The sequence below is a fragment of the Suillus paluster genome (genome assembly GCF_016628075.1).
Source record: "Suillus paluster strain FC165 chromosome Unknown EDB91scaffold_110, whole genome shotgun sequence".
In the NCBI taxonomy this organism is placed as follows: Eukaryota; Fungi; Basidiomycota; class Agaricomycetes; order Boletales; family Suillaceae; genus Suillus; species Suillus paluster.
In genome coordinates this window covers 68772-95331 of record NW_024537670.1, presented here as the reverse complement: position 1 = coordinate 95331, position 26560 = coordinate 68772, and the positions used below count along the sequence as shown (strand labels likewise).

General features: G+C 44.6%; 7 protein-coding genes across 7 annotated transcripts; 5 read left to right on the top strand and 2 right to left on the bottom strand.

Moving 5' to 3' along the window:
* Window positions 1-21: 21 nt before the first annotated feature.
* On the bottom strand, window positions 22-668 carry EDB91DRAFT_78686 (uncharacterized protein). The gene is made up of 4 exons (XM_041328405.1): window positions 651-668; window positions 311-597; window positions 201-258; window positions 22-149 (listed from the first exon to the last, which is right to left on the bottom strand). Exons 2-4 carry the CDS (start codon window positions 527-529, stop codon window positions 106-108), a joined length of 321 nt encoding a protein of 106 aa, XP_041171164.1. The 5' UTR covers window positions 530-597; window positions 651-668; the 3' UTR covers window positions 22-105.
* Window positions 669-903: 235 nt separating this feature from the next.
* Window positions 904-3542, top strand: EDB91DRAFT_1086933 (uncharacterized protein; the record flags this gene model as incomplete). Its single annotated transcript, XM_041316144.1, has 11 exons — window positions 904-918; window positions 955-1197; window positions 1246-1259; window positions 1330-1401; window positions 1451-1638; window positions 1660-1733; window positions 1846-2212; window positions 2268-2487; window positions 2539-2806; window positions 2858-2876; window positions 2989-3542. The coding sequence occupies 11 exons, from the start codon at window positions 904-906 to the stop codon at window positions 3540-3542; spliced, it is 2034 nt and encodes a 677-aa protein (XP_041171163.1).
* Window positions 3543-4164: 622 nt separating this feature from the next.
* On the top strand, window positions 4165-4603 carry EDB91DRAFT_1086932 (uncharacterized protein; the record flags this gene model as incomplete). Its single annotated transcript, XM_041316143.1, has 3 exons — window positions 4165-4212; window positions 4266-4503; window positions 4560-4603. 3 exons carry the CDS (start codon window positions 4165-4167, stop codon window positions 4601-4603), a joined length of 330 nt encoding a protein of 109 aa, XP_041171162.1.
* A 2655-nt stretch (window positions 4604-7258) lies between these two features.
* EDB91DRAFT_1086931 (uncharacterized protein) lies at window positions 7259-7958 on the top strand (the record flags this gene model as incomplete). Its single annotated transcript, XM_041316142.1, has 3 exons — window positions 7259-7418; window positions 7469-7549; window positions 7600-7958. The coding sequence occupies 3 exons, from the start codon at window positions 7259-7261 to the stop codon at window positions 7956-7958; spliced, it is 600 nt and encodes a 199-aa protein (XP_041171161.1).
* A 2561-nt stretch (window positions 7959-10519) lies between these two features.
* On the top strand, window positions 10520-12736 carry EDB91DRAFT_1239705 (uncharacterized protein; the record flags this gene model as incomplete). Its single annotated transcript, XM_041321895.1, has 4 exons — window positions 10520-10531; window positions 11550-11967; window positions 12022-12469; window positions 12640-12736. 4 exons carry the CDS (start codon window positions 10520-10522, stop codon window positions 12734-12736), a joined length of 975 nt encoding a protein of 324 aa, XP_041171160.1.
* Window positions 12737-16007: 3271 nt separating this feature from the next.
* EDB91DRAFT_1254529 (uncharacterized protein) lies at window positions 16008-17129 on the top strand (the record flags this gene model as incomplete). The annotated part of the gene is made up of 4 exons (XM_041323835.1): window positions 16008-16209; window positions 16266-16397; window positions 16450-16588; window positions 16646-17129. 4 exons carry the CDS (start codon window positions 16008-16010, stop codon window positions 17127-17129), a joined length of 957 nt encoding a protein of 318 aa, XP_041171159.1.
* Window positions 17130-25404: 8275 nt separating this feature from the next.
* EDB91DRAFT_1254528 (uncharacterized protein) lies at window positions 25405-25873 on the bottom strand (the record flags this gene model as incomplete). The annotated part of the gene is made up of 3 exons (XM_041323834.1): window positions 25405-25510; window positions 25569-25687; window positions 25736-25873. The coding sequence occupies 3 exons, from the start codon at window positions 25871-25873 to the stop codon at window positions 25405-25407; spliced, it is 363 nt and encodes a 120-aa protein (XP_041171158.1).
* Between the last annotated feature and the right edge of the window lie 687 nt (window positions 25874-26560).

Here is a 26560-nt window from a genome sequence, read left to right as displayed (position 1 = left end):
AGATAATGATTATATCGATTCAAAACCTGGATTACCGAGAGATCCTACCGATACAGTCGTAAGATAAACACAAAGATATAAGAGATATGATAGAAGAAGGTAGATTCATGAAGCGGGATCGTGTAACACCGCAAGAAGATATCTTTCATCTGCCAATATGTGGTGAGTACGGACATCGTCGAAAGTAGACCTTTACCGACCTGGCGAAATCATGATTTCATGGCGTTTGGTTCGTATCCTCATGAAGCGAATTTGGTCCTAGAAACGACGTGTAAATTGGGTGTCAGAGAAGAGACCTTTGCCTACGCACCCCATCGTTTTCTGACCCGCTCACTTCCTCCAAGCCTGCCTGTACGCTCTCAACCATCTTGCCTATAACGCTTGCGTACTTCTTCCCTTGCTCTCCCTCGAAGACGACGCCCGAGTGCCGTATGATACTAACATGGTCCCCACGCGAGAGCAGGAGGTATCCCAGGACAGAACGATGTGATGATAGTAGAGCGAGCGTCTGCTCCAGCTCTGGTGGCATAATACTGGGTGTAGACGCGTGAGTAGCACCTGTGATATTTGTGCTCGTCGTCGCTGTTATGCCTTGTACTGCCTATATTCGGGTTAGTTCCGTGGAATGGGAGAAAGAAAGAGATGCAGACCATTGTATGTGCGGCTTGAATACGCAGATGTGTGGTTCAGGGTTCAGCATTTCGGGAAGTGAACGTTGTTTGGGTCAGAGGGTGTTGCCAAACAAACGCCTACACTTTGGACTTAGTACTACTGCTTGTTTTCGCCCAGACCACATGACAATTATGAACTACCGATTACTCACATGCATCCCCAAGAAATAAAGGGCACACAAAATCCGTGGTCGTTCAACGTTAGACCACCGTACCCCAGCTCAAGCACACAATGAGCATATCTTTGGTGTGTCTGTCATTGGGCTCTGGGGTAAGCTTTTAGTTTATGCTCTTGATTGTTATCACAAGTGTTCTAGCAGATTTTAGACCTAACGTGAATGTCGCCCAACAGCCTGACGAACCTGCCAACTCAGCACTGCTGCACATGGGCTTACTTGGCTGCTTGCCAGTGCAACCAACAGTCGCTATTGATCTCACATGCCTAGAACTTTATCATCAGATTCGCTGTCGTCAATCGTCATTTAGCATGCAATCGATTACAAAAGTTCTCTGTGCGCTTCATAATGTAAGTCTTTTTATGTGTCAAATAATGTGTTACTGAACCGATGTTTAGGTAACATATTCCCAGTACTTACACAATCAATTTTCGATTGCGTTTGATATCTACCTCAAAATTCAACGACTCATTCAACTACAGGTTGACTGTGCACTTGGCAGAGACCACGCTGACTGGCATATGTCAGGCGCTTGTCCATGTTGTGCCTTTGAGGTGAGTATTGAGATTTGAATAAATTACTGATTTAATATTGTGTTTTCAGCAACCGAACGAGCCGCCACTTAATCCCTGAAAGACTTCACAGCATGGACGGCAATCATTCCGCCAAACGTCTGGATGGTTCTGGCTCAGCAGATGAGCGCGTCTTCAACAGCAAATATTTCATCCCCATGACTGTGGTGGAACTTTTCAGAGATGATGTTCGCAATCGGCCTGGTGAACATCGTAGTGGTGAGACTGCTAATTGTACAGAAAATTGGACAGCTGCCAAGCCTGTGGAGGAGAACAAAATTTTTGTCTTCGAGCAAACCGGCATCTTTATCTTGGTGTGTTGCCATGGCTTTGTAGAATGTGTTGTTGAGATGAAATGAAGCGGAGAACTGTGAGTCATTCTCCGTTCTACTCATCTGATGCTGACATGATTTCGTTAGTGCCAAGTATGGACTCACTGTGACCAATCGATTACTTGATATCTGCGGGAATGACCAAGCTCTGGGCCACAACATTGGCTGTTCATTGCGCAAGACCATTGCAGCGAGTTCTATTGGTGTGAGAGCCAAGGCACAAAATCTTATTGTTGCAGTGAACAGTTTTTATGGATATGCTCATAACTGCTGCTGCCAGCTGCAAAATCATCCCTTGTACCTCGAAGGTTTTGGCAACGAGGATCTAGAAACCTGTGAACGTATCTTCTCAAGTTATAATAGTGCTGCAGTTCTCATCCGCCACGTGTCCCATTTTCATTGGAAGCAATTTCTGGATCTTCACTTTGACCAATGGGATTGTGACAAGTATCTTGAATTAAGTAAGATTAAACATTGTTGATCAAACTACGATCTTGTTTGTTAATGTGACTAAAGGTCGCTTCTTATGCAATAATTATGTCCAGGCGCTCAAAATCATCGAAGATTATATGGCCTTGCTTGAGGAGTTCAAGTCCTGGAAATCGCTTGCTGACCAAGACTTCATCCAGTGGCATCAAGAAGAAGTTGAGTTTCTTAGCAACTTAGCTATTGAACCACCATCCGATGTCCTTGCAGTGGCATACATTGAGGAGCTTGAGAAGCTTCGGCTCACTGAGTTTGTAGTTGGCGCTAGCATGTTTTTTTTTCACTTACCCTTGAAATTTAGGTCAGCATATGGCAGCGTGACATCAGTGCCTTTCCTCACGTATACACCCATGAGCTTTACGCAAACTTCAGGATTGAATGCCAGTGCTCGGCGGCAGTCAAGAACAGTTGAAGCAGAATGCGCATCAGTGCTGTGCAGATATGAGCTGCAAATGAACGTTGTGGATGATTTTGAGCAGTGGAATGGCATCAATGAACGTTGGACAATAGCGCACCCTGAATACACTCAGGCACTGAAGTATTCTCATGAGCGCTGCTTCATTTGGACTGTGGAGGAATGAGAGGGCCTAGTCGTCCAACACTTATTTGAGTTTTCAAAGGCCAACCTTGTAGGCACAGGTTTGTCTCACAATTATCTGTGTGGTCTCATGCTCATTACTGCAAGGAGGTTACAAAATGCGGAAACATATTTCCAAAGCCATCGCGTGTTGATCTGCTGCTATTTGCTCAGCACTTGAGAAGTACAACAAGTTAGCCCCTCTTCAAACACCACCTCGGCCCGTCCTCGATTATTCCAAAGTTGTGGGGTATGCTACCCTTGGGGAGTTCTCACTCCTCAAATATTCTCGCCATGATCTCCTTTCCAAGCCATGGGCTGTCCCTGACAATCGGGAAATGGCAGCTAGATATTTCAAGGTGGTGAGGTTGCACAAGGAGATTACCCGCTTAAATGTCAAAATATGTTGCCTCGACGCTTGGGTCGAGTATGATGATGCGAAGGTGCTAGAAGTCATTGAGACATTAACGGTTGAGGAAGCTGACTCCCTTCTTGCTGCAGAGTTCAGACAACAGTACAATGAACGGCACCGCATCAACAATATTTACCACCATCATTTGAACAAGATTCGTTACCTCAAGGGCTACAGTGGCCAGGCTGCAGCACTGTTGCATGGTTCTGTGGAGATGGAGAACTTGGATGACGAAAGGGAACCAGTTGATCTCAGGGAGAATGACGAGTTGAACGACGAAGCTTTCCGTCTTGAAGATGCCATTTCTCACCTTTAGGTTGTAATGTAGTGTTGTATTCATTATCGTGACTTTATGCCCAAAAATGATTGCAGCAGTGCGCTGAAGCATGAATTCAACTACTTCTACTACCCCTTGAATTTATAAGTACTTGTCTTGAAAAAATGGGGTGCAACGAGCATAAATCACATTGCAGTGGTGCACTGAAGCACGAATTCAACTACTTCTACTACCCCTTGAATCTCTAAGTACTTGTCTTGAAGAAATGAGGTGCAATGAGCATGAATCACAATGCAGTGGTGCGCTGAAACACGAATTCAACTACTTCTACCCTTTGAGTCACATTGCAGTGGTGTGCTGAAGCACAAATTCAACTACTTCTACTACCCTTTGATCCGTGGATAGGCTGTTGAAGCATGAATTCAACGACTTCTACCCCTTCGATATGCTTGCCTCCAGCAAATATTTGGTCCAGATCAGTATACTACAACAATTTGGTGATGCAGAGGAATTCATTAACTGTTTGATGGCATTTTGATAGGAGACTGGCAACGATTACATACTAGTATACTCGCTTCAAGTTCAACATGTGCGAGCCTCAAGGCTTCCTCAAGTCACTTTGCTCCAGCGCTGATCACACTACTGTAAGTTACCAACAACCATGACTCCTGCGGACCGTCTGGAATATCTTGATCTGCATGGTCAGACAGTGAGTATATGTATTCTTTAAGTTTGAAGTTGTTCTCATCATGTTATGAACAGAAACACTATTTTGAGATCAAGCTCACCGCTGAATTCATTTTCAAAAAGTGTCCTAACATGTTCTGCTGGTTTCCCACTACCAAGACTACCGTCCTTGCATCTGAGCCCATCGAGTGCCAGACTGAGAAGACCATGCTTGAGAAGATCCACACAGACTTTTCCTGTTCAATCGCGCATCAAGTCTGTTGCCATTGGTTCAACTGGGACCCTGTAGAGCTTCCTCCGAAGCTGCTTCAAAGTAAGTGTTTCTTCATTTTGCATTGCGGTGTCCACTGAGAAATTTGATTGCCTCAGGGCTAGTTGCATTACAACGGGAAGAGCTTGAATCCAAGCGCTGAACTCAAGACATGGGCACCTCATCTTACATTTTCCCCAATCCTTTGAGCTCTCCTGCGATCCCTACTGCCAGCATACACAAATTTTCGATTGTTGATCCTCAATCCTCAGCCATTAGCACACAGCCGGACGATGACTTGAGATATTCTCTTAGTATAGATTCCTCACATTCATTGGGACACTTTTTGTCAACATCTGATCATTCATTGCTACACTCACTCTCTGATGAAGACACCGATGAGCTTTCAAAAGCTGCTGAGCTTTTAGCAGAAGGTATCACCATTTGCACCAATCGACAACTTATCACACAGCCATCATCTGTGTGTCCTCGGAAGACTCATAGACAACATTTGGTCCCTCTTGCATGGCCACAGACTCCAACAAAGACTGATAGACAAGGTCCAGCACCTAGTATCGCAGGGCAACAGACACCAAGAAAGAGCCGAACTACACGGGTGCAGACACCAATGTCTACACGCCCTTCGCAGCCTCTGCCATTTGTTATTGCACCACCTCCAAGCCCTCCTCCATTCATAATTGCACCTTGCTCTCCTTGCTTGAAGCACACAGTCTCATCGCCCTCAGCATTGCATACTGTAGTGTCACCCTCTGCAGCACCTATCATTCAAAACCCTCCTCCAAGCCCTCCTCTGTTCATAATTGCATCTTGCTCTCCTCACTTGAAACACACGGTCTCATTGCCCCCATCAGTGGTGCGTGCTGTGGTGTTGCCCGTCAAATCAAACACGCATCAGCTTTACGTGAGTAGATCACAAACTAATTTAGCTTCATGGGACTGACGTGTACTTAGGACAAAACCGGAGGAGTTAGCACAGCATTGCGCCAAAGGTCAAGGGTTGAAAATGGGCCACAGAATCCGGTCCAGATCTCAACGTCAATTCGAGGGACTGAACACAAAACCAGAGGAGTTAGCATGGCATCCCACCAAAGGTCAAGGGTTGAAAATGGGCCGCAGAATCTGGTCCAGATCTCAACATCAATGTGAGGGACTGAACAAGGTAATATATCGATCACAAATCACATTTACCTGATGTCGGATTCGCGTTTGACTGGGTGTCCAAATGATGTGGTCTCCGAGCGTGTTTCCGTGGAAATTAGCGCTTACCTTCATGACCTTTCACTTCACGCTATAACAATGGATGAGATTTGGAGGTGCATCAACCAGGTTGATGGGTATGGTCCCTTGACCTGGCAAGCAGTTCTTGTGAAGCTGGGAATACCTGAGGAACAGATGAAATATATTCTCGCTATCATGGCACGTGCAAGTAAAAATCATTGTCAAACTTGGGAGTTTAATTTGGAACTTCAGTGGGTGCTGGCTAATTTAAATTTTCTGTTCTAGCTAAATAGTATTGTTCGTTTACTTTAGCAATACAGTTTTTTGTTCTAACCCTGTTTGACTTTGGCAATTCCAAGGCGATGCACATGGAGCACTAGTTTTGATTTGTTCCCCCACCACTTGCACCATGGCTTGTGCTCCAAAACCTCACCAAACTCAAGCAAAGTTGACAGCCGCTCAGAAAACAGAACGGTGGAATAAATTGGACACTTTGACAGGTGCCGTCGACAATGCCAAGGAAGCCTATGCGCAGGAGGCTGTTGACATTGTGCAAGTACATGGTCGGTAAGTTTGGTTTCGATGACCCGCTGTCCTTGTGGCTGCTCGACTCAGTCATGTTGTCCAGTTCCCTCAAGTGGACTCATAGCCAATTATTCCTCAGGAGTCGCATGTCACAACAGCGCTGAGGTGTGAACTCATGGAATGGCTTCATCAAGGCAAAACTTAGGGAAGAAAATGAAGGTGAAATTCAGTCTATATTTTCTGAGTTTGTATTGACAATGATTTTTTTAATCAAGATCGTGAACGGGGCAATCACATTAAGCTTACCCAATTCATCGCTGAGAATAAGGATGAACTCCTTGAAACATATTCATGCCTTGTCACAAATTCCTAATATGAACCATTTTTCATTTCTCGGTTTTCCTTCGGCTACTTCCAGTACCCAAGCTGGTCACATGACTCCTCGTCATATATCACCCGTTGCTTCTCCGATTGGCTCCCCTACTCCACGGGCTAGAACAATCTCACTTCCCAAAGAGGAACTGGTCGGATCTTGGGTTTCTATTTAGTAACCATCTTACTCATTCGCTTATATATCATGATGTCATACTTAGTCATCCGCAGTATCGTACGACTCTTTTCTCATTGGCTGATTTCTTTCAGACTCCTATTCAATGTTACGTATATAAGTAGGTTAGTTAGCATAAGTACTCCTTAGACTTAACCTCTTTGTTTCTACACTTGTGTAAGGCTTAGATGTTCACGCTCAATCCTATCTTGATTCATCATCATCTTTGACCAAGTCCTAGTGGTTGTGACCTGACCTTTACCATTCGGTGAACGTTAGTCGTAATATGCCTCACGTTTGCTCAAAAGCGTGCTTACAACACAGAGGTTCTTCAAGCTTGGACAAAAAAGAGTCATGTCGCCCAAGCAAATCCAAAGGCAAAATGTCACGACATCAGTGCAACATTCACAACGATGGATCACGAGGTAAGTCCGGGTCTCGTATTATAATGTTTGCTGACTGACATATATTTGATTCTAGTGGATGGCCCTCTGTGCTTGAACTGGCATGGAGGGCTTTTATGTTGGAGTGCACGGGAACATCGAAGATCTCTCCGAACCCAAAATATTTTTCATGCTGAAGGCCGAGAAATTTGTCAAAGAGGTCCTTCACATCAAACCACAACACTCGGGTCTCAAATTGGAGGCTTTTGTGGTTACTGGCCTCAGTAAGATTCTAAACCTTTCGATAGCGAGGATTATATTGATTTTTGGGTAGATGAGAACACGATAATTACATGTCAACGCCCGTTGAACAAGCTCATCAGCGATTGTTGCACAATCATTCAAGAAGAGCTTGGTAAGTTTTAATCCCTCAAAGCTGATGCACTACTGATCATCAAGTCATAGAATCTATTGCGCTTGAGAAGAACATCAAGAAGGCTGTCAAAATGAACTATGTCAACTACGAGCGCAACATAGTCGAGCACTGCAGTGTCGCTCTCATAGGCTGGCCACTGCTTGGACCCGTTTGCAACCCAAGCAAAGTTGGCAGAAGGGCTGAGGTTCAGAAATTGCTTGATGCTCTACAGAGAGAACCTCACCACAGGGAATCTTGCCATTGGGTTGTGCTCACGGATGAAGAATTGGTTCAACAAATGATGGAAAATTGGGCATGCCACTCACATGGAGAAGCGGTATATGTTGCACGAAAGAAGAGGAAGGTTACGGGCCCAGGGCACAAGAGCAACTGCCACCATCAACACTGATACCGAAGACTTGTCGGATGACACCTCCACCAGCAATGAGTAGTTAGTTTTACAATCAGTTTATGCGTATCTTCTGCTGCATGCAATATACTGCCGAAGTTTTCAGTCAATGCACTAAGTAACAAATCCCAACCGCCATGACATGTGAAGCTAGTGAGCAAGTTGATTGTCATGCTATATACAGACCACTAAGACCAATGAGCTCGGTGTCATGAGATGCAGTATATACAGTACAAATAATATCACATTAATATACAACATAAACTCCTTATACATGTATGGTTCTAGTGTTTCTGGTGGTCTAAAGCAGCCAGGTGGTATAGGATAGGCCATGGTATCATAAGCGCAAAAAGCACACTCAAAAACGATGAGGTTTGAAGGCTGCAGTGGTGCTCGTTGTGCATGACAGTGAGCACAGCTGTGTGGAGAACGTGGGAAAGGCTGGAGAAGTGTCAGCAAGAGGCGCACGGGATTAAGCGGATATAATAATACCATGGGAAACCTAAATATAGTCTTACAGCCTAATTATAACCTTATATAATATACCAGTATACCCGAGGTTTGTTTTCCTAGCAAAGTCACTGCTGAGTGCTGCGGAACGTGCTGAAGCGCTGCAGTATAGGTAAATGCCCATACTTAGTGAGGAACATGCTATTACATCACTCTTACTAATTAGTAACAGTTATGGTGACACACAGGTGGGAAACTTACCAATGATGCAAGAAACTTGCCAGATACATGCTAATCAACATCAGCAAACTACCGGTTTTGGATACAAGATGTTACAGGAAAGCCCGGCTTTCCAACAGTGCACTTGATAGGGTTGATCCCGTGTCCGCTTCATGGAGCACCGAGACGATGGAAGACTGAATGGAGGCTGTCCATCCAGAATGACTGACTAAAGGTTCAAAGAAGAAGCTAGAGCCGTATATCACAAGTGATGATCAAGTTAGAGAAATACATGGTCTAACTACAGTGGTATATATAGGTATCGTCCTATGAGTTCAGGGTAGGCTTGGGTAGCCAGAAAGCGTCCCAACTAGGTAAGTGTCTATGTGAGTCATAAGGACTCAGAGATAAGAGTACCGGTTCAACGGTAAGGGTCCAGGGTATGGTACCAGCACAGCGGTAGGTGTCCAAGTCAGATAACACTATCTGTCATGATAAGCGATAGGATAAACAATAGTCATTTACCAGTGTATCGGTAGGGGCGATAAGGGAGAAGCGTGCGGCTTCTATTGATCCCTGGTCTAGGTCGGTTCCAGAGCTGTCTTGCTCCAACAGCTGTCATGCTGTGCTCTGCAGTTTAGTCACGTGCCGGTGATGTCATCTGTCACGTGTTGTAACACAGTTGTGACGGCAATATTTGGTGGAGACGATAGGGGTCTGAGGGTCCCTGTAACACAAGATTCCCACAGTGACGCAACTAGCACAGCCCCACAGCAGTGCAGTGCACAGAGCACACAGAGTGACAGTGTGGCACAGTCTCGCACAGTGCACAGGGTGAGGCGACAAAGTGTGATGTAAATTATAGATTAATATTTTGCTGGTCTTCATCAAAATATAAGACACTCGGAGAATGCATTTTACAGCATAACAACTTAATATTCATTTAATGGAGTACTTCAACAGATAGCTAAAATATAAAATGTGCAATGCATATATGTATTGACAATCATGTACATGGTATAAGGCTATGGTCACTAATTCAATATCAAACAGACAGATATTCTAATTGGTTGTACTCATCAGCAACTGCATACTGATTTTCAGAACAAATTCGCTTACATGACTTGATGGTGGATTTTGGACAAGGAGACCAAAGTGACCACTCTGAGCAGACAAACCTGCACCTCACCATGAGAGCATGTGTGCACCCTACATTAGCTTCTGCATCTCCAAAGTTTCTCTTTGCCTTCTTTGCTCGAAGTAGTAGGTGGTGTTTTCACATGTTCAATTGATGAAGAAGCCACTCAGCAAGGTCCTTCTCAAGACATTGAACTTCAAGATCAGCTCGTGCCATCTTGAGCAGGTATAATGCTTCCTCTGAAGTCTCTGGCATTGATGCAGTGTGAGCATCAAATTGGTCATGTGGGTGGCGGCGTATGTACTGTAGGTAAAACTGATTCAAGGCAAGTGTTAGAATCCAGCTCATAACTCACCATATTATACACTTCTGAGCGTTCAGATGTATCATCTGGAATGTCAGAGTCTAAATCTACAGAAGGAGTTGTAGAACCTGACATTTGTTGGCCTCTAAATATTGAAGATGAGGAATGAGATGATTAGGATGGTGAGACATAGCTTGAATGACACTTCGACATTGTAGTTACAGTTCACATTGTGCTGGAAATTGCTGAAACAATATTGGATCTAAATTGAGTTCAACAACTTACTTTGCATCTTCAATATGTGTTGCCCATCCTGCAGCAAGTGTTTTAAGAATGAGGGACATTTTCTGCAACATCTGAATCAGCCTTCTTCCCACTGTTACAAGTGGGATGGTAACCTAGTTTGCACCTCAAGACCAGCACAAGCTCCAAGTCCTCAATTTCCTCTCCATGAAGATATGGGTTTGACCTTGGACCCGGAGTATATGGACCATAGAGTTGATGCAGACACTGAAGCAGAGTATAGGTCTTCGGGTTCATGGGCAGATTACGGTGAAGAAGTGGAGGTTTATGATGGTGCAGGCAAGATGTGGGGTGTTGGAAAGACTTTCATGGACCAATTCAGTGAGGATGAATATGCTGCAGAGAGGGAGTAAAACCAATACTTTCCTTTTGCTAGCAAACTGGACTGGGAGATGGCATCATTTATTCTTCAGTCCAATCTTAGCATGGCTGATATTGATGAGTATCTTAATCTTGAATTTGTGAGTTCATCTGTCCTCTAAATCACTTGGTCTAAACTTATGTTCAGACCAAAACACTCCCATTGTCATTTCACTCTTCGCAAGAACTCCGAGGATGTGCTGAATTGCTCCCAGCCCCCCCTTAATGGAAGTATCAAAGGGTCACTACCAAGTTTCCAATGACAAAGACCCTTCAAATATTTTATTGGAACACAATCAAGTGCTTGCAGTCACTTCTCAGTCACCCACTGTTGGCCGCCAGCTTTGATTCCATCCTGCACAAGGTTTACAAGTCTGCTGAATGTGCTGTTTGAGTTTATCATGGTTTCATGACAGGTGATCATGCTTGGAACCTTCAGGTAAGGTTTTGTGTCTCAATTCCTCGTTCCATATAGCTAACAAGCCCACAGAAAGACCTACCTGAAGGTGCATCCCTTCTTGGTGTAGTCCTCTCCTCAGACAAGACCAAGGTCAGCAACATCACTAGTGACCGTTATGCACATCCACTTCTTGTTAGTCTTGCCAATATCAATCCTGGTGTGCATGCCAAAGGTTTCTTACATGCATATATCCCACTTGCTTTGCTTCCTGTTGCAAAGTTCATGCACAGGAACAAGTGCATGCATGGGGTTCTTGCAGACTGCTTACTTCACCAATGTATTGACCTTGTTGTTGAGCTGTTGAAGCAGGCTGCCTGTCTTGGTGTTATGATGAGTGATCTACAGGGTTTTAGCAAGTATTGCTTCACCCCCCTCATCACTTATGTTGCAGATACTCCAGAGGAACTCATAATTGCATGCGCCACTATGAACTCATTACCTGTCACTATAGCTACCTGTGGAGACTTTGGAGACCCAATCCAACACCCTCCTTGTGATGGATCATCAACCCTTGCCAACATCACAGCAATTATCACATCTATCTTGCCATCCGATCTCATTGTGTTCTTCAAGGCATGCAAGCACTATAATCTAAACGGTGTCAACTTGCCATTCTGGAGGAATTGGTTTGCTGCAAATCCTTCCTCCTTCCTCATTCCAGAACTACTTCACCATCTCCATAAAATGTTCTGGGACCATGACCATCTCTGGTGCACAACAGTGGTTGGCTCACAAGAAATTGATTTTCGTTTTGTGCTGCTCCAGGTGTGGACTGGTTACCATGCATTCAAGGAGGGAATCTCCACTTTGAAGCAAGCCACAGGGTGAGACCATCACAATGTTCAATGGTATATCATTGGGGTGATTGCTGGTGCTGCCCCTACCGACTTCATATCTGCTATTCGGGCCCTCATGGAGTTTAAATACCTCACTGAAGCCCCACATTTCACCAAAAAGCAAGTGGTACATTTAGACTGCTGTCTTAAAGTCTTTCATTGGCTCAAACAGTCTATTGTTGACACTGGTGCTTGGTGGGGGAAAGGGGGTGGGGATAAGCCATGGGCGATTCCAAAGCTCGAGTTGCTGCAGGGGGTAGTGCCCAGTATTTATTCACATGGCACTGTCATGCAGTGGTCTACAGACCCCACTGAACATGTGCACATCAGGGTTGTGAAGGAGCCATCGAGGGCAGGGAACAATCATAACTATGATGCACAAGTGTGTCGCCACCTTGATCGTCGCGATAAGGTGGAGTGCTTTGACCTCATACTCCAGATGTGTGTGTGCAGGAGGACCACAAAAGTGACAAAGACAATGAGGGTGGTCTTGCCCAGCATTTTGTCAAGGACTACTTTGCTTGCACACACAACCTCATTAATGGTGTTCATCCTCAAGCTCCCTGTCCCTATCGAACATTCTCCACCTCAATTAATGCTTACCATCTCAGCTATGACCCCACCCTCATGAAAATGACAGTGGATAAGGCTGCTGGAAACTTCTCTCTTCCTGACCTTTGTCCTGCAGTCTCTGATCATCTCAACTAGGTTGATGCCCATGTTGATCATTTTGCTGTTGGTGGGAGGTGCTGTGCCCACCCTGGCTGCCCCCTCCCCCTTGAATGCATTCAAGTATGGTGCAAGATACGGACACAATCAAAATCTTTTCACAACCCCAAACAGCTTGAGCCCTCACAAACACTACACGCTCAACCACCCTCCAATGCCTGGCCATACAGCCAATATGCCTCTTTCATTATTAGTACAGGCAACATGCACAAGTGGCCAAAAAGTGGACTGGATGGTATGTTTTTATGCCTATACCGTCATGCTACTGATGTTGACAAACACAGCACACTTTGTTGCTCACCTTCACTTAATTTTTCGTCCCATCACAACACTCTCATACTCTGAAACATATCTTGCATATGTTGAACATTTAGATGCTGTGACTCTTGATGATTCTACAGGTATGTATATCCTCAGGCTGTCATATTATTATGATCAATGTTCACCAAATGGTAAAGGTTTCACACGACCACTAGGACTTGTCAAGTAGAGAGAAAGAGATGATATTGCAAGTGAACGTCTGAGTCTACACTGGGTAGGAACAAAGAGGTTAAGTCTAAGGAGTACTGACTACAACCACCCTAACTATATACATAACATCGAATCGGAGATATCTGAGTATGAAAGAAATCAATCAATGAGAAAGAGTTGTACGATACTGTGAATGATGTATGATGACATCGTGATATATAAGCGATGATGTCAGAGTGGAGATTAAGTGATTGGTAATGGAATGATTCTAGCCCTGGGCATAGGGGAACCAATTGGAGATGTGATAGGTAAAACATGAAGTGGTGAAGGTGTGAAAGGGTGCGGAGTCATGTGACTGGGTTGGGTACTGGAGGTAGCTGAAGGAAAACTGAGAAATGAAAAATGATTTGTGTTAGGAATTCATGACACATATCCTGTACCTCCATACCCGGAACTCTGGACTCTCCCCTGTGAAAGTCTGGGTTTCCGGCTTGTTCTCCGTCTGGCACTCTGTTTTCATCTCCGGACTCACACCTATCTCCTTTTAGATTACTGCTCTCTGGCTACTGGTTGTACACCTTTCCACCTTGCTTACTGATCTGTCCATCTGCACTTCATTTCCGATTTCATTTCTTTGATCTGTTGTATACTTACTAATAGATTTTCCATATGCTTTGGGTATAGCTTTTCACTTTGCTGACTGATCACTTACATGATATCTACAGTATATAAACTCCTGTAAAACTCCATACTTCCTCAGTTCAAATATCATCTTAGTTCCTGCTCATTCCTGTTCCTCCAGACTTGAGTCTGATCTCTTGTCCACCTCTGAGTCTTGGGTTTATTCCTTAAAGACCAAATCTCCGGTTCTACCTCAGGGTAGTCTACCTCTGTTCTGTTTCTACTCTGGACTTGTCCGAAGTAGCCTTACTCTACTTACTCCTAGCCTTCTGGAGTTCCGCTGAACTCACCCTGTGTCTGACCTCCAGACTTATCCGGACTTCTGTCAGACTTCCCTTCTGCCCCTCAGAAATTAAGGGCATTGTTATGACCAACGTTCACCAATAATGATGAAGGCGAGCACACAACCACTAGGACTCGGTCAAGAGGATAGCGAACAAGATGGTATTGAGCGTAAACGTCTAGGTCACTACAAGCATAGGAAATGAAGAGGTTAAGTCTAAGGAGTACTTACGCTAACTATCCTACTTTTATACATAATATTGAATAGGAGTCTGAAAGAAATCAGCCAATGAGAAAAGAGTCGTACGATACTGCGGATGACTAAGTATGACATCATGATATATAAGTGAGTGAGTAAGACGGCAACTAAACAGAAACCCAAGTTCCGACCAGTTCTTTGGGAAGTGAGATTGTTCTAGCCCGTGGAGTAGGGGAGCCAATTGGAGAAACCACGGGTGATATGTGAAGAGGTGAAGGTGTGACAGGGTGAGGAGTCACGTGACCGGTTCAGGTACTGGAAGTAGCCGAAGGAAAACCGAGAAATGAAAAATGGTTTGTATTAGGAATTCGTGACAGGCATGTACTCAGGTAAGGGGTGCAGTGCATGAGCTGAAGCCAAGCCCTTTGAGTTACCCTTTCCTTGAGCACGATCTTAACACAGGCGTGCTTGATGAGCGAATAATAACTGGATTGGTGATGTCATCCCAATTACTCAGATTGTGGCACCCATTGTGGGTACAACAAGTGTAGCAGTGAGAAATCGATCTACTACACAGTTGAGTCTTTGCTACCTGCTGCCTCACTTGAGAACAAGCACATTCGACCCTAAAGGGGATTGCTACTGGGGAGTGCTAGTCTCTGCCTAAATGACCCTAATCAACCCTACTGCAGGTAGAATGAGGATCCTCAAAAATGTGGAACAAGCAGAACTCAAGCAGAACAAAGCAGAACAAAGCAAAACTCAAATGGATAAAATGTGGAGCATATGGATTTGCCAGAACTTGCAGATCAAGTCGAGGGAAGTATATAGTGAGCATAAGTCAAAGAGGTCCTCTTGTAAGGTGAAGGAAAAGTGGGAGAAAAGTCAGAAGGTAAGAGATGAGATTCGATAAAAAACACCCAAGCCCTGAGTACCACTACTTATAGGGAACATTATTTTCAAGGAACACCAAGGTACAGGTAGTAAATTCTCAGGAAGCGGAAGTGAAGGCAGGCAGTGCACATGGGTGCAATAATGCGCAATAGGGGTCCATGCCATAAGGGCATGTGTCAATGTGATCTGGATAATGTTAGAAGCAACAGGAAGAGAGATACAGCATACCAACGGATCTGGAAGGATGGGGACAGGACATGCAAAGGTTGTCTGACGATGCACGAGAATATCGGATAGTGTGGGTGTGTTCCGAAGGATGTGTGGGAATGTGGAACACGCGGAATATGTGCAACTGATGTGAGACAATATGGAATTGACAGGGTTTTACACCTACAGTGAGAGCATTCCCCACACCATCCATCTTATCCTGTGTTTTGGTCAAAAAGCTGATCTGTGACTAACAATACAAAGCAGCATTAACCATGCTGCAGAGTTTTACCTGAACAAATTCTGGAATAAGGAGCTTTTCTTTGCACTTCATGTGACTGGTAGATAAGCACTAAGCTCTTAGCAACATTATCTTTAGACAGATAGGGGTATTAACTAGCATGGTGGTTTTTTTCATTGGCCCTTGTTTTTAGCCCATCATGAGAGTCAATGCAGCATAGTGCCCAAACTTTGTAGGCTGACATGTCAGTTTCTTTGTTCCTTGCACAATCTATAATGGCTGCAGTCTTCAGAGACTTTGTTGGAGGTACATACTACTATACTCACAACTCCAGAGGCAAAACACCTGGATCTGATATGAAAAATGAACCAACAACTTCAGGGATGCCAGTGTTATCCATGACATCTTCATGGATCTCTAACAGATCAAGACAATGTGGCCCTAAGACAGAGACCCTGCATTTTGCAGATGTAACTTGTATGCTGATGGATCGCTTAATCTCAGCATAGATTGCTTACTTTACATATTTATAGGCAAATCATCAAATACCCCAGCAGTGGTGCCAGAGACCAAAACTGTAGCAACCGCCAAGCCACAAGCTGACACTGCAGTTGTGCAACATGATCAGGTTTTGGGTATCACACATGTTATCACTGCAAGACCAGGTAAGGGTGCTGGTCAACTAAGATATCATTGTTTCTTATAGTTCGCTACTAGATGGGTGCCATGAGCAACTCATAGATGCTCTTCAGCAGGTCTGGGTGGAACCTGTATGCTTTATCAATGTCTCTGCTGATGATCATGTGCATATTTTGGAGCACATGGATGCTCTCACATTTTCTAACTATCACACAAAGTGCATCATATATGATGTATAAATTTGTATAAACATTTTCTTATGTTGATTTTGTAGGATGTCATATTTTTCTCACAGGATGATTCTCATCATATACTCTCCGCACCCTGTCCATGAACAAACCATCATGAAGCCTACAACCGCGATAGCTGCTGAGACTCAACTTCTCTGGATGGTCGAATCCAGATTCACTCAGTCTTGGGTTGCCATCATGACAAAAATGGGGGATATTCTTCTATTGCACAAAGAACTCCTCCTCATTCTTATGATCTTGGTCAAAGAAAGGAAGAAATATGTCTCCCCTGCAGCAAACTCTGTTACTTGGAACCAGACACGTGAAGAGGGATCAGTGCAGACTTACAGTGACTTCACTCCTGAATGCACTGCCAAAAAGTTATTTGGGCCAGTAGTAGCAATGGGGCATGAGTGGATTGACATTGAGTCTGTTGAATATTTTGTATGGGTGAAGTCTGGGGATCAGTGTATTGATTTGACTGCTGCTCCCATGGCGCATGGCACGAGTCTAATGTTGCAATCATAAGAATATTTATGCTGATGAGTGGTATCTTTGCAGACACTATTTCCGAATATTGACATGGACAATGTGACTGACACATTGAATGATGGTTTGGATCACATGAAAGCCATGATGAGCAGCACCCCTGACACCATTGAATCCACTGTAGATCATCAGCATCTCCTCACTCCCAGTGCACTTACATTCAATTGGGAGCTCAACAGTTCCTCCATGTCAGTTGCCATTTATGAAACTGCCCACTTCCGCTAATGTGATTGGTACCATCACCAATTCTCTGGCACAAAATGTTGTCGTGTGGACAATCCTACCACAGATGAGAGTACCAGGCCCTCAACCAGGAGGGCATTATCCTCTGGACATGTCCAGGTGGACAACCCAGAGAATGTCAAACCCTCAACTAGCTGTGAATCCATCTCCAACACAAGCAATGACACTGTTTCCTCCTCAGAACTAGCAATGCCTGGAACCAAGTCTTCCTCTGGACTCAGTGATGATTCAGATGTCTAGGTCTTGGTGAGGAGGATGAAACTTGGCCTTGAATTTTGTGCTCTCTCTGTAGACATTGGAGTGGGCTACTCTGCTACTGTTAAGACCGTGCTCAGGGGTAAGACAGAGTCTGAGGGGCTTGGCTTCAGCTCGTATGCTGCACCCCTTACCCGAGTATGTGCCCCTAATTTCAGAGTGTAGTCTGACATGAGTTCTATGAGTTCCAACAGGACATCAGAACAGGGGTCCTCTGAAGGAGGACCGATGGACTACTAGGTAAGCATGGGAAAGTCGGGCGGGGGTTGTTCCACCTGACAGGAGGGAGGCAGAAGACTACTGTGGTCGGAACCAACAGTAGAAGTGGAGTGGAAGGGACTGCTTGGATGAAGTCCGAAGCAGAGCGGAACGGAGGGGATGAATGCAAGAGTGCGGGGTTTAGTTCTGACACACAGGAAGTCGGACGAGCGGAGGAATGGGGGAATGGGGGAATGGGAAAGTGGGGGAATGGGGAAACGGGGGAACGGAGGAGTGGAGGATCAGAGGATCAGAGGGTGGCCGACCTAGGGAGTCAATCCCCTAGGCCGGCTAACAGGAGTTGACTAGGATCAGGCCCAAGTCAAAGAACAGACAAGCAGGGCTTAGAAAAGGTAATATTCAGACTGAGTATCTACAGACAAATGTACATATGTTTATATACTCTAAGTGATGAGCATAGCATAGCAGAAGGCTATGTGCTGAGTGTACAGGAATACAATAGGATGACTGAGACATACAAGAATAAGGCTTAGGGAACAGTATGTATGCGACGGATCAGAATTGCTAGAGTATAGGGATTACCGGTGATCTGAAAAGTGGAACTATGATACTAAATGGGGATAGGACCAGTTGAGTGGTTCCTAGTATAGGAGTGGACCGGTGAGGCGGTCGGATGGACTAATAGTTGGGTGGGACAAGACGAGCGGAACTGGGCAGGTCAGAAAAGTAGAGGGAGTAGGAGTAGGATCGGGCAGACCGATAGGGCGGAGGAGCGGAACCCCAGATAGGGTCGGATGGAAGGGGTATAATGTCGGATGACATAGGGGTAGCGTCGGAAGAGCGGAACGGGGTCAGGCAGAGGTAGCAGGGCTAATCCTGCTGAGATGTACTTCATGCATTGTCAGAGAAGGAGGAATGGAGCGGATGGTGAAACAGGGGGTCGGACCAGCAGTAGGGATGCTTATAGGTGGTACTGGGGGTACTCGGATCCGGTATATGACAGCTACACTCGTTATCAACTGACACTTGGTATGATCTGCTTTGCTACTGCTTCTGAAGGCTCTGATGACTCACTCTCGGCTAAACCTGGCCCAAACACTGTCAAACCTCTCTCTGCTCTCATCCTCTGCCTAGGGGTCCCCTACTCTATGTGCCCTCCTTTAAAAACAGCGACATCCTTGTCGCAGGTGCCCTCGACTATCTGTCCTCTGTCTTTGCTCCCCTTTTCCTCATCTCCTTCTGCTACCTCTACATCTTCCTTGTCATGTTCTTTGTCGCAATAATTAGAATTGTTATCTTCATCTATGTGTCCTGAGTTGTTTTCTTCAGTTTTATCTTCTTTGGCCTGTGACTCCCTCTGTTTTTGTTCTTCAGCTAGCCTTGTACCTTCTCTTGGCTGGAACACTCTTAGGTGTTGTGCGTGGAATTCACCAGCTAGTGGTTCACTGCAAATCATTTCTAAATGATACAAGTTCCATAGTTGTTTGACTATGCGATGTGGGGGGGGACCATTTCAGCAACAACTTCCGTCTTGCTTCAAGCATGTTGTGTAGGCTACTATGGATGAATTGAACAAGCTGTCCTGCTGAGAATATCACTTCCCTTGGCGAGCAAGCTAGTACTCTCTTGTTAAATGCTGCTTTCCTCTTGATGGCATGTTGGACTGTGGTTTCATAACTGTCAAGGTGTTGCTGCATGATGTATGCCATGTGAACATTGGCATCAGACAGTTGTATTGCTGAGGTGCTGTTAGCGAGGTCGGTTCAAGGAGTATTGATTACTTGGCCTAGCAGCAGTTCCTTCAGTGAAAACTTCAATGCTGATAGTATATGATAATTCAGTGCTGCTACTGCTTCTTCCAGATGGTTTGGCCATGTACTTGGCAATTTGTCCCAGGAAATCACTTTGTAGTCGTCTTCACCAAGATTTGGTGCGCACAGTCTTTTGAGGATGTGAAACAGAATTTTGTTCGTGCCTCCCACTAGTCCATTGATCCATGGTGAGTATGCTGCTATAATATGGGTTTTGCAAGACCACTTAGCACAATAGTCTTGAACTTCCGCATTTTTAAAATGTTTCCCTCTGTTGCTCATAAAAGTCTCTGATAACGTGAAGTTGTGGAATATCTGCAATAGGCTGTCTACTGTTGTGTGTGCTGTCCCTGCTGTCTTATACTTGAATACCCAAACATGTTGTGAGAAGGTGTCTAGATAGACACCTAGGGTATGATACCCTTGTGCCTTCAAGAGGGTTAGATAATCACCAACTAACAGTTAGAATGGGTGCCTGTGAGTGATTGTTTCCAAAAGTGAGTGCAAATGCTGTGTCCCGAAGTTTTTACACTTAGCGCAGTTTCCTATTGCTTCCAGGATTGATGCATTGAGCTTGGCGCTGTATATTCAGTCAGTTAAGGCAATCTTTATGGTGTCTCTTGCCCAATGTCCTTTACTCTCATGTTGTTCCGCCACTAACTGTTTAGCTTCCTCCTTGGTGATGCACTCTACCTTGCTGTGAGCTCACATGCTTGTTCCTCCTCGTAGTCGCCACAGATTTCTGTCTTTGATCAGATATTGTGACGCTCTGTGCATGGCACGCTTGCAATCATGTAAGGGTTTCGTTGCATCCATTCCCAATATTGATTCCACTACTTCTAGAAAAACAGGTTCGTTAGTGAAGAATTCTTGGAGTTCACTTACCTGTTCCTATTGGGTTGTTGATTCAGTGAGTAAAATGTCGTTAACTAGCCCTGAATTTGCTTCCCAGTTTTCGCTAACTGTCCATGCACTCCCATCATCTAGTCCCGCATCTCTTGGTTGACCTTCCCACTGATAGCTGAGCCCATCTGCGATAACATTCAGTTTTCCCAGTACGTGGTGTATGTCTACAATGTGGTGCGCTAGAATCCTGTCTCTCCATCTGTGCTGCATTGAGCTGATCGTTGATTAGGACATCTCACAGGGCTTGACAATCCATCTCTATTTCCACCGGAAAACCCTAGATAATGTCAGAGAACTTGTCGAGTCCGAATTTCAGGGCTGCAAACTCGAGGATGAATGGTTTGTATTTCTGTTCCATTTTTGATGTGCATTTGGATGTGAAGGCAATGGGGAGTAGGTGCTCTACCCATTTGCCTGATGGCTTCTTGTGTCATATTCATTGACTTAATACAGCTGCAAATCCTTCTTGACATCCATCTGACATGACCACGAAATTTGATCTGTTGTATTTCGGTGCTTGCAGGATGGGTTTTGACACTAGGGCTGCCTTTAGATCTAGGAATGCCACTGTATGTGCTTCCATCCAATGTTCATCAAGTTTGAAGTCTTGCATGATGTGACGGTAAGTGGTCTTTGAATATGATGCTTTGAGTGGCACTGCCTTGACAAGATCTCCTAATGGTCCTTCTCTTTTTGCATAGCCCTGTACCAGATCGCGGAAATGGCTTGTTAGCCCTAAGAATGATTCTAGATTGATTGAGTGCATCAGCTGGTTGTTTCCAATTGACAATGGCTGTGAGCTTCTCTTGATCAGGTTGGATGCCTTGCAGTCCTACTGTTGCTCCAGTGAACATAGTTTCTGTTATGAACAGATGACACTTTGTGGGTGATAGTGACAGTTTGTGCTCTCTGCACCATTGGAAGATTCTTTTGAACTTCTTGAACATTTCCTCAAATGAATTGGCTGTGCATCCTCCATTGTCAATGAAGAGTTCCATCATTGTGTCTGTGAGTAGGTCATGTAGGTGCATGGCTGTTATTTCACAGAAGGTTGATGGCACTCCTGTGAGGCCCATTGGCATTCTCTTGTACCAGAAGTATCTGTGTCCTTCAACATAGAAGGCCGTGTATGGTCTTGCTTCCTGTAGAAATTCTACAGCATAGAAGCTGGATGCAAAATCAAATATTGATATGTACTTGTGTCCGCTCAATCGCTGTTGTTTGGCTCTAATGTCTCCTTGAGGCATTGGTGCAATCACTGTATGCCAATTGACTTCATTGAAGTTCTGGCATATGCGCCATTTCTGCAGGCCTGTTGGTACATTGTGCAGTACTTCGGCTGGTGCATCTCTCTCTGGAAGTGCAAATGCTAGCGGTCTACCCTTCTCCATACACTGCTTGTTGACCTTATATTGCAGTTCCTCCAGGGTGAGTCCTCCGTGTTCGTGTGCCTTCTGAGCGAGAACTGTTGTAGTGCAATATTTGACAAGCTCTGGATGTGTCTTCTCAATGATGCTCACAGCGAGCATTTCATTAAATTTTCTGTGTAGGAACTGGGCTTGTGGCGGCATGAGAGCTCATTGATGGACTCGTAGGTTGAATGTGGTTCCTTCTGGGATGTTCAAGCAGTGTTCTGCTTCTGGGACTGGTAGAACTTCTGATAGCGAACATGTGAAGATATCTGCGTATTGTGAAACGAGTTCCTTAACCTTCTCATGTTCTTTGGGGCTAATATTGTTGCCAACTTGTACTGCTTTCACAATATAAGCCACTCTTTTTGGATTCCTGGGGTCTGTGGCTCTCATGAAGACCTCCATGTTGTTGTCCAAGAAGTTCGCCGGTATGGTGTCGCATAGTGTTTTTGCTGTATCTTCTGGTAGTTGCTCATCGTCTGTTAGGATGCATATTGGAGCTATGTGTTCTTGGGGTTTTTTCTTCTCCGCTGACATGTCCTGTGTCTCATCTTCAAGCATCTCAATTTTCATAGGTGTGACTTGGTTTTGATTGTGTATGATCGTCAAGACTCTGTTTCCTGTTATGTGAACCGTGTCCATTTCATACTCATGTATAGCCTTGAATGCATGTAACATTGGTTTTCCAAAACAGGAACTTCCATCCCCCACTACTATCAAAGACCTTGAATTCTCCTTGCACTCAGACTCCTGCTATTGTGACCTCACCTCTCCATGTCACTCTTGATGAATGGTCATTTACAATCACTTGATTGATGCTTCCCAGTTCCCTAGCCAGTGCTTTATGCTGTCGAAGACTGTTGTGCACATAGCACTAACCATTGCACCTTCATCAAAGAGTGCTTTAACCTGTATGACCTCTCCTTGTGGTCCTGCAAATGAGATGTACTGCAGGAAGGGCTGGCAGCTGTGGCAAGCTTCTCCATCATCTGCTGAATACAGGTCAATGATATCAAATTGTTCATTAGCAGGCTGCATAAGAACATGGTTTGTATAATGGACACATTCGGCAGGGAAAGTGGGCTGGTCCTCGTGTGTATCCTCCTTGCACACAAGGACTGATTGTTCAGATAATTGAGGTGTTAACTGTTTGTGGGTCATTCAGCTGTCCTCTATGCCAACAACCCATTCCCATTTCCCTAGTCTGGAGTTCCTTCTACTACAAAGTTGACCTGTGGGGCTTTAGCTCTATTGAATGTACCCAGGATTCACATGCATGTGCTGCACCATGTACTCTTGTTCTTTGGAAGCTGTGCGTCTGATGGAAGGGGGCATATGGGTCTGATGTGTCCATGTGCACCACACCTGAAACATTCGCCTGAACAGATTTGCGCTTCTCCTGGTGTTAGTGGGAAGGGTGTCTTCTCTATGCACCTAGCTCCTTCTCCCCATTTCACTGTCCACTGTCTCAACTGCTCCCTGTACACCGTGTGTCCTGCGTCTGAATCTGCGTGGTGTTGTAACTTGTTGATGCAAGTGTGTAATGTGTCTCGTTCTTCTTGTGTGGGAGATTGTCCTTGGAGACATTGGTTTGTTGGCCCTTGATTGGCTGCTACATATCTCACTGGTCTCCTTGATGCTGCTGTGCTAGGAGGTATGTTTCTGCTCACCCTTGGAGGTGCTGCTGTTCTTGGGGCTGTAGCATTGGTTCTGACTGACATTTGCTGCATCTGTAGATGTAAAACTTCAATAGGGTCTTGCCGACTCTCTAGTTGTGTGATGTGTGCATTCTAAACTTTTTCTGCTTCCTTCCTCTCTTTCACTCACTTCGCCTTCTCCTACAAGGTATCCAAGTTGATGTCCTTGATTTCATCTAGGAAGGTCTTCCAATCTGCGGGTGCTGCTGATGTTAAGTCCCTGGGAGCTCATGGAAATGCTTCGTGGACTGGCTGGATTCAAAACACATTTGAAAATGCCATGAACCTTAAGAATGATGATACCGGGGTGTGATATGTTTTATTAGAATAACGTAAGTACAAACTACAAACATAACTCCAATGATGAAAACATGAGGTGTGATAAGAAAACATGTGATAAGATAACATAGGTGTGAGTAGAAACATGGGAGATATGACATAAGGGCAAGTGGAGAACATAATGCATGTGCAAGGGGCACCAGAGGCTTTAGATTATCATACCTGAGGGCAGCAGGACCCACAATAACATGCTGGAGACTCTCTAAGACCATGGGGGATAACCAGAGCCAACCCTTTGATAAGGCCTATGAGGGTACTCTGGTGACTCTTGAGGATTTGTGTTACGCCGAAGTATAACACAGGCAAAAAATCAATCCATAAGACCAAAGGTCTGTCAATACATTTTAGACAACTGTCTAAAGAATGCCCAAGTTCAAGTAAAGGCTAAGTACCGAAGAGGTAACTTAGAATGAAGTCAAAGTGATCAGAGGAAAATCAGTGTAGGTTAAGCTGAAGAGTCAGTGTCACCTAGCTACTGTTTACATAGTACTATGGGTACAGGGTGTGACGTAATAATAGGTATGTATCAGTAAGCACATACATAAGCAATGAGGCATCTGAGTAACACCGAACTAAATATACACTGATAAGAGATATGTGTAGTAAGCGTGTATCAAGGGAAAGAAGAAAGAATCTCAATCATTTCTTGACCAATTTCAAAAATTCAACCTTGCAATAGTGTATTACAAGTGTACAATGATATGTGGTCAAGCAGAATATGATTTGAAGTAGAGTTGAGTGAGATATTGCACAGTGTCCAAACCAGTGGTTGTCTGAAGTTGTGGTAACCAATAGTACACATGTACACATAGACAGCTGACAAATGATATACAATAGGGACACTCAAAGTTGGGCGCACACATTGCACACCGCACACACACACGACCCCCCTTGCACATGCACACATGATCAAACCACCTTAGATAATCAATGATCAACAAAGTCTGAGCAAGTCAATTAGCAGTGTAGCACATTAAATCAGATGAATGACTTGTTACACTTTGCATGATCAATATCTGCACTCATACCTCTTATTCATAGTTCTCTGTACTTTATTTCACCCTGCAGTAACCCTCGAAGAGGCAGCACTACAACTACACTGTGATGTATCTTGTATTCTCGCTATCCAACAAACTCACTACCTGCAAGGCCGATCCCCTGTTGCCAAAGCTGGCAGTTTGCATCTTGCTTGGGAATATGCCCAAAGCCAGACTGACTACCATTGCTTTACCAGCATGCTTTGCATTTCCCCAACCATGTTCAAGGTGTTACTTGATTTGATTGAAGACCATCCTGCATTCTATAATAATTCCAACAATTCACAAACACCTGTCCAGACTCAGCTTGCTGTTACACTCTACCAAATGGGACATTATGGAAATGGAGGATCTCTGCAGGATATTGCCTGCCATGCAGGAATTGCAGAGGGTACAGTGGAGTTGTTTACAGAGTGATGCTTTACTGCCATTGAATCCTTGCTACAAGCATGGTATGAACTTATTATAAAAATAGATTATAGGAGACTCAGACACTTACTGCTCATACTTGCACTTGACGCAGTCCCCAGTAACAGTGGGATTTAGGTTATGGAACTGCAGGAAAATCACGGCAGCCATGCACTGATACACAGTAGCCTTGCTATCATCTGAGGTATTCTGCGAATTTTGAGCTATCTCTGGTACATAGCATAGTTGTCAGTGTACCTTGCACTTCTTCCATTTGCCCAACAATACAACTCTGTTCTCTGGCAATTCTATCTCGGCCAGCAACTTCCAGATTAAGTCATTGGTCCATGTAATCTCAGGGATGGTGATTCCGGTGTCCTTCTTCTTCCTCCCCATGGTAATGATGCGAACGGACGATGACAAATGAGTGAGTGAGGGAGGTAAAGCGCAATCAGCATTGTAGAGAAGGTTGGATTATCTAAGGTAGTTTGATCACATGTGTGTGTGTGAGGGGGGTTGTGTGCATGTGCAGTGTGTGGTGTGCGACATGTGCACCCAACTTTGAGCGTCCCTAATTATATGTATACCTTGAAAAACACCTTCTCAGTGTATCTCCACAACCCTTTGCTATGCAAAGCTTGCACACGGTGACTGCTTGCTTTCGCTCAGACCACATGACAATTATGAACTACCAATTACTCACATGCATCCCCAAGAAATAAAGGACACACAAAATCTGTGGTCATTCAACATTAGACCACCGTACCTGAGCTCAAAACACATCTGACTCTGAATCTGAGGCCAAAACCAGCTCTAAACTAGTGTTGCCAATGATTCGGCTATAATCAGTGAGCCAGCAAAGCCGAGCCAAATTTTAGCTGAACTGAGCTGACTAAACGGCTTATGTAATTGGTTGGACTTTGAACCAAAGTTTATGGTTTTCTACAGCTCGGCTGCGGTTGAGCCTCTGGCTAATTCTGATAGTGGAAATGAACCGCTTGACACTTTGTCTTTGTTATCTTTGCCTATATCTTACCATTAGCACATTTTGCAGACATGGAGTATTGCCCTCATTTGTGAGTC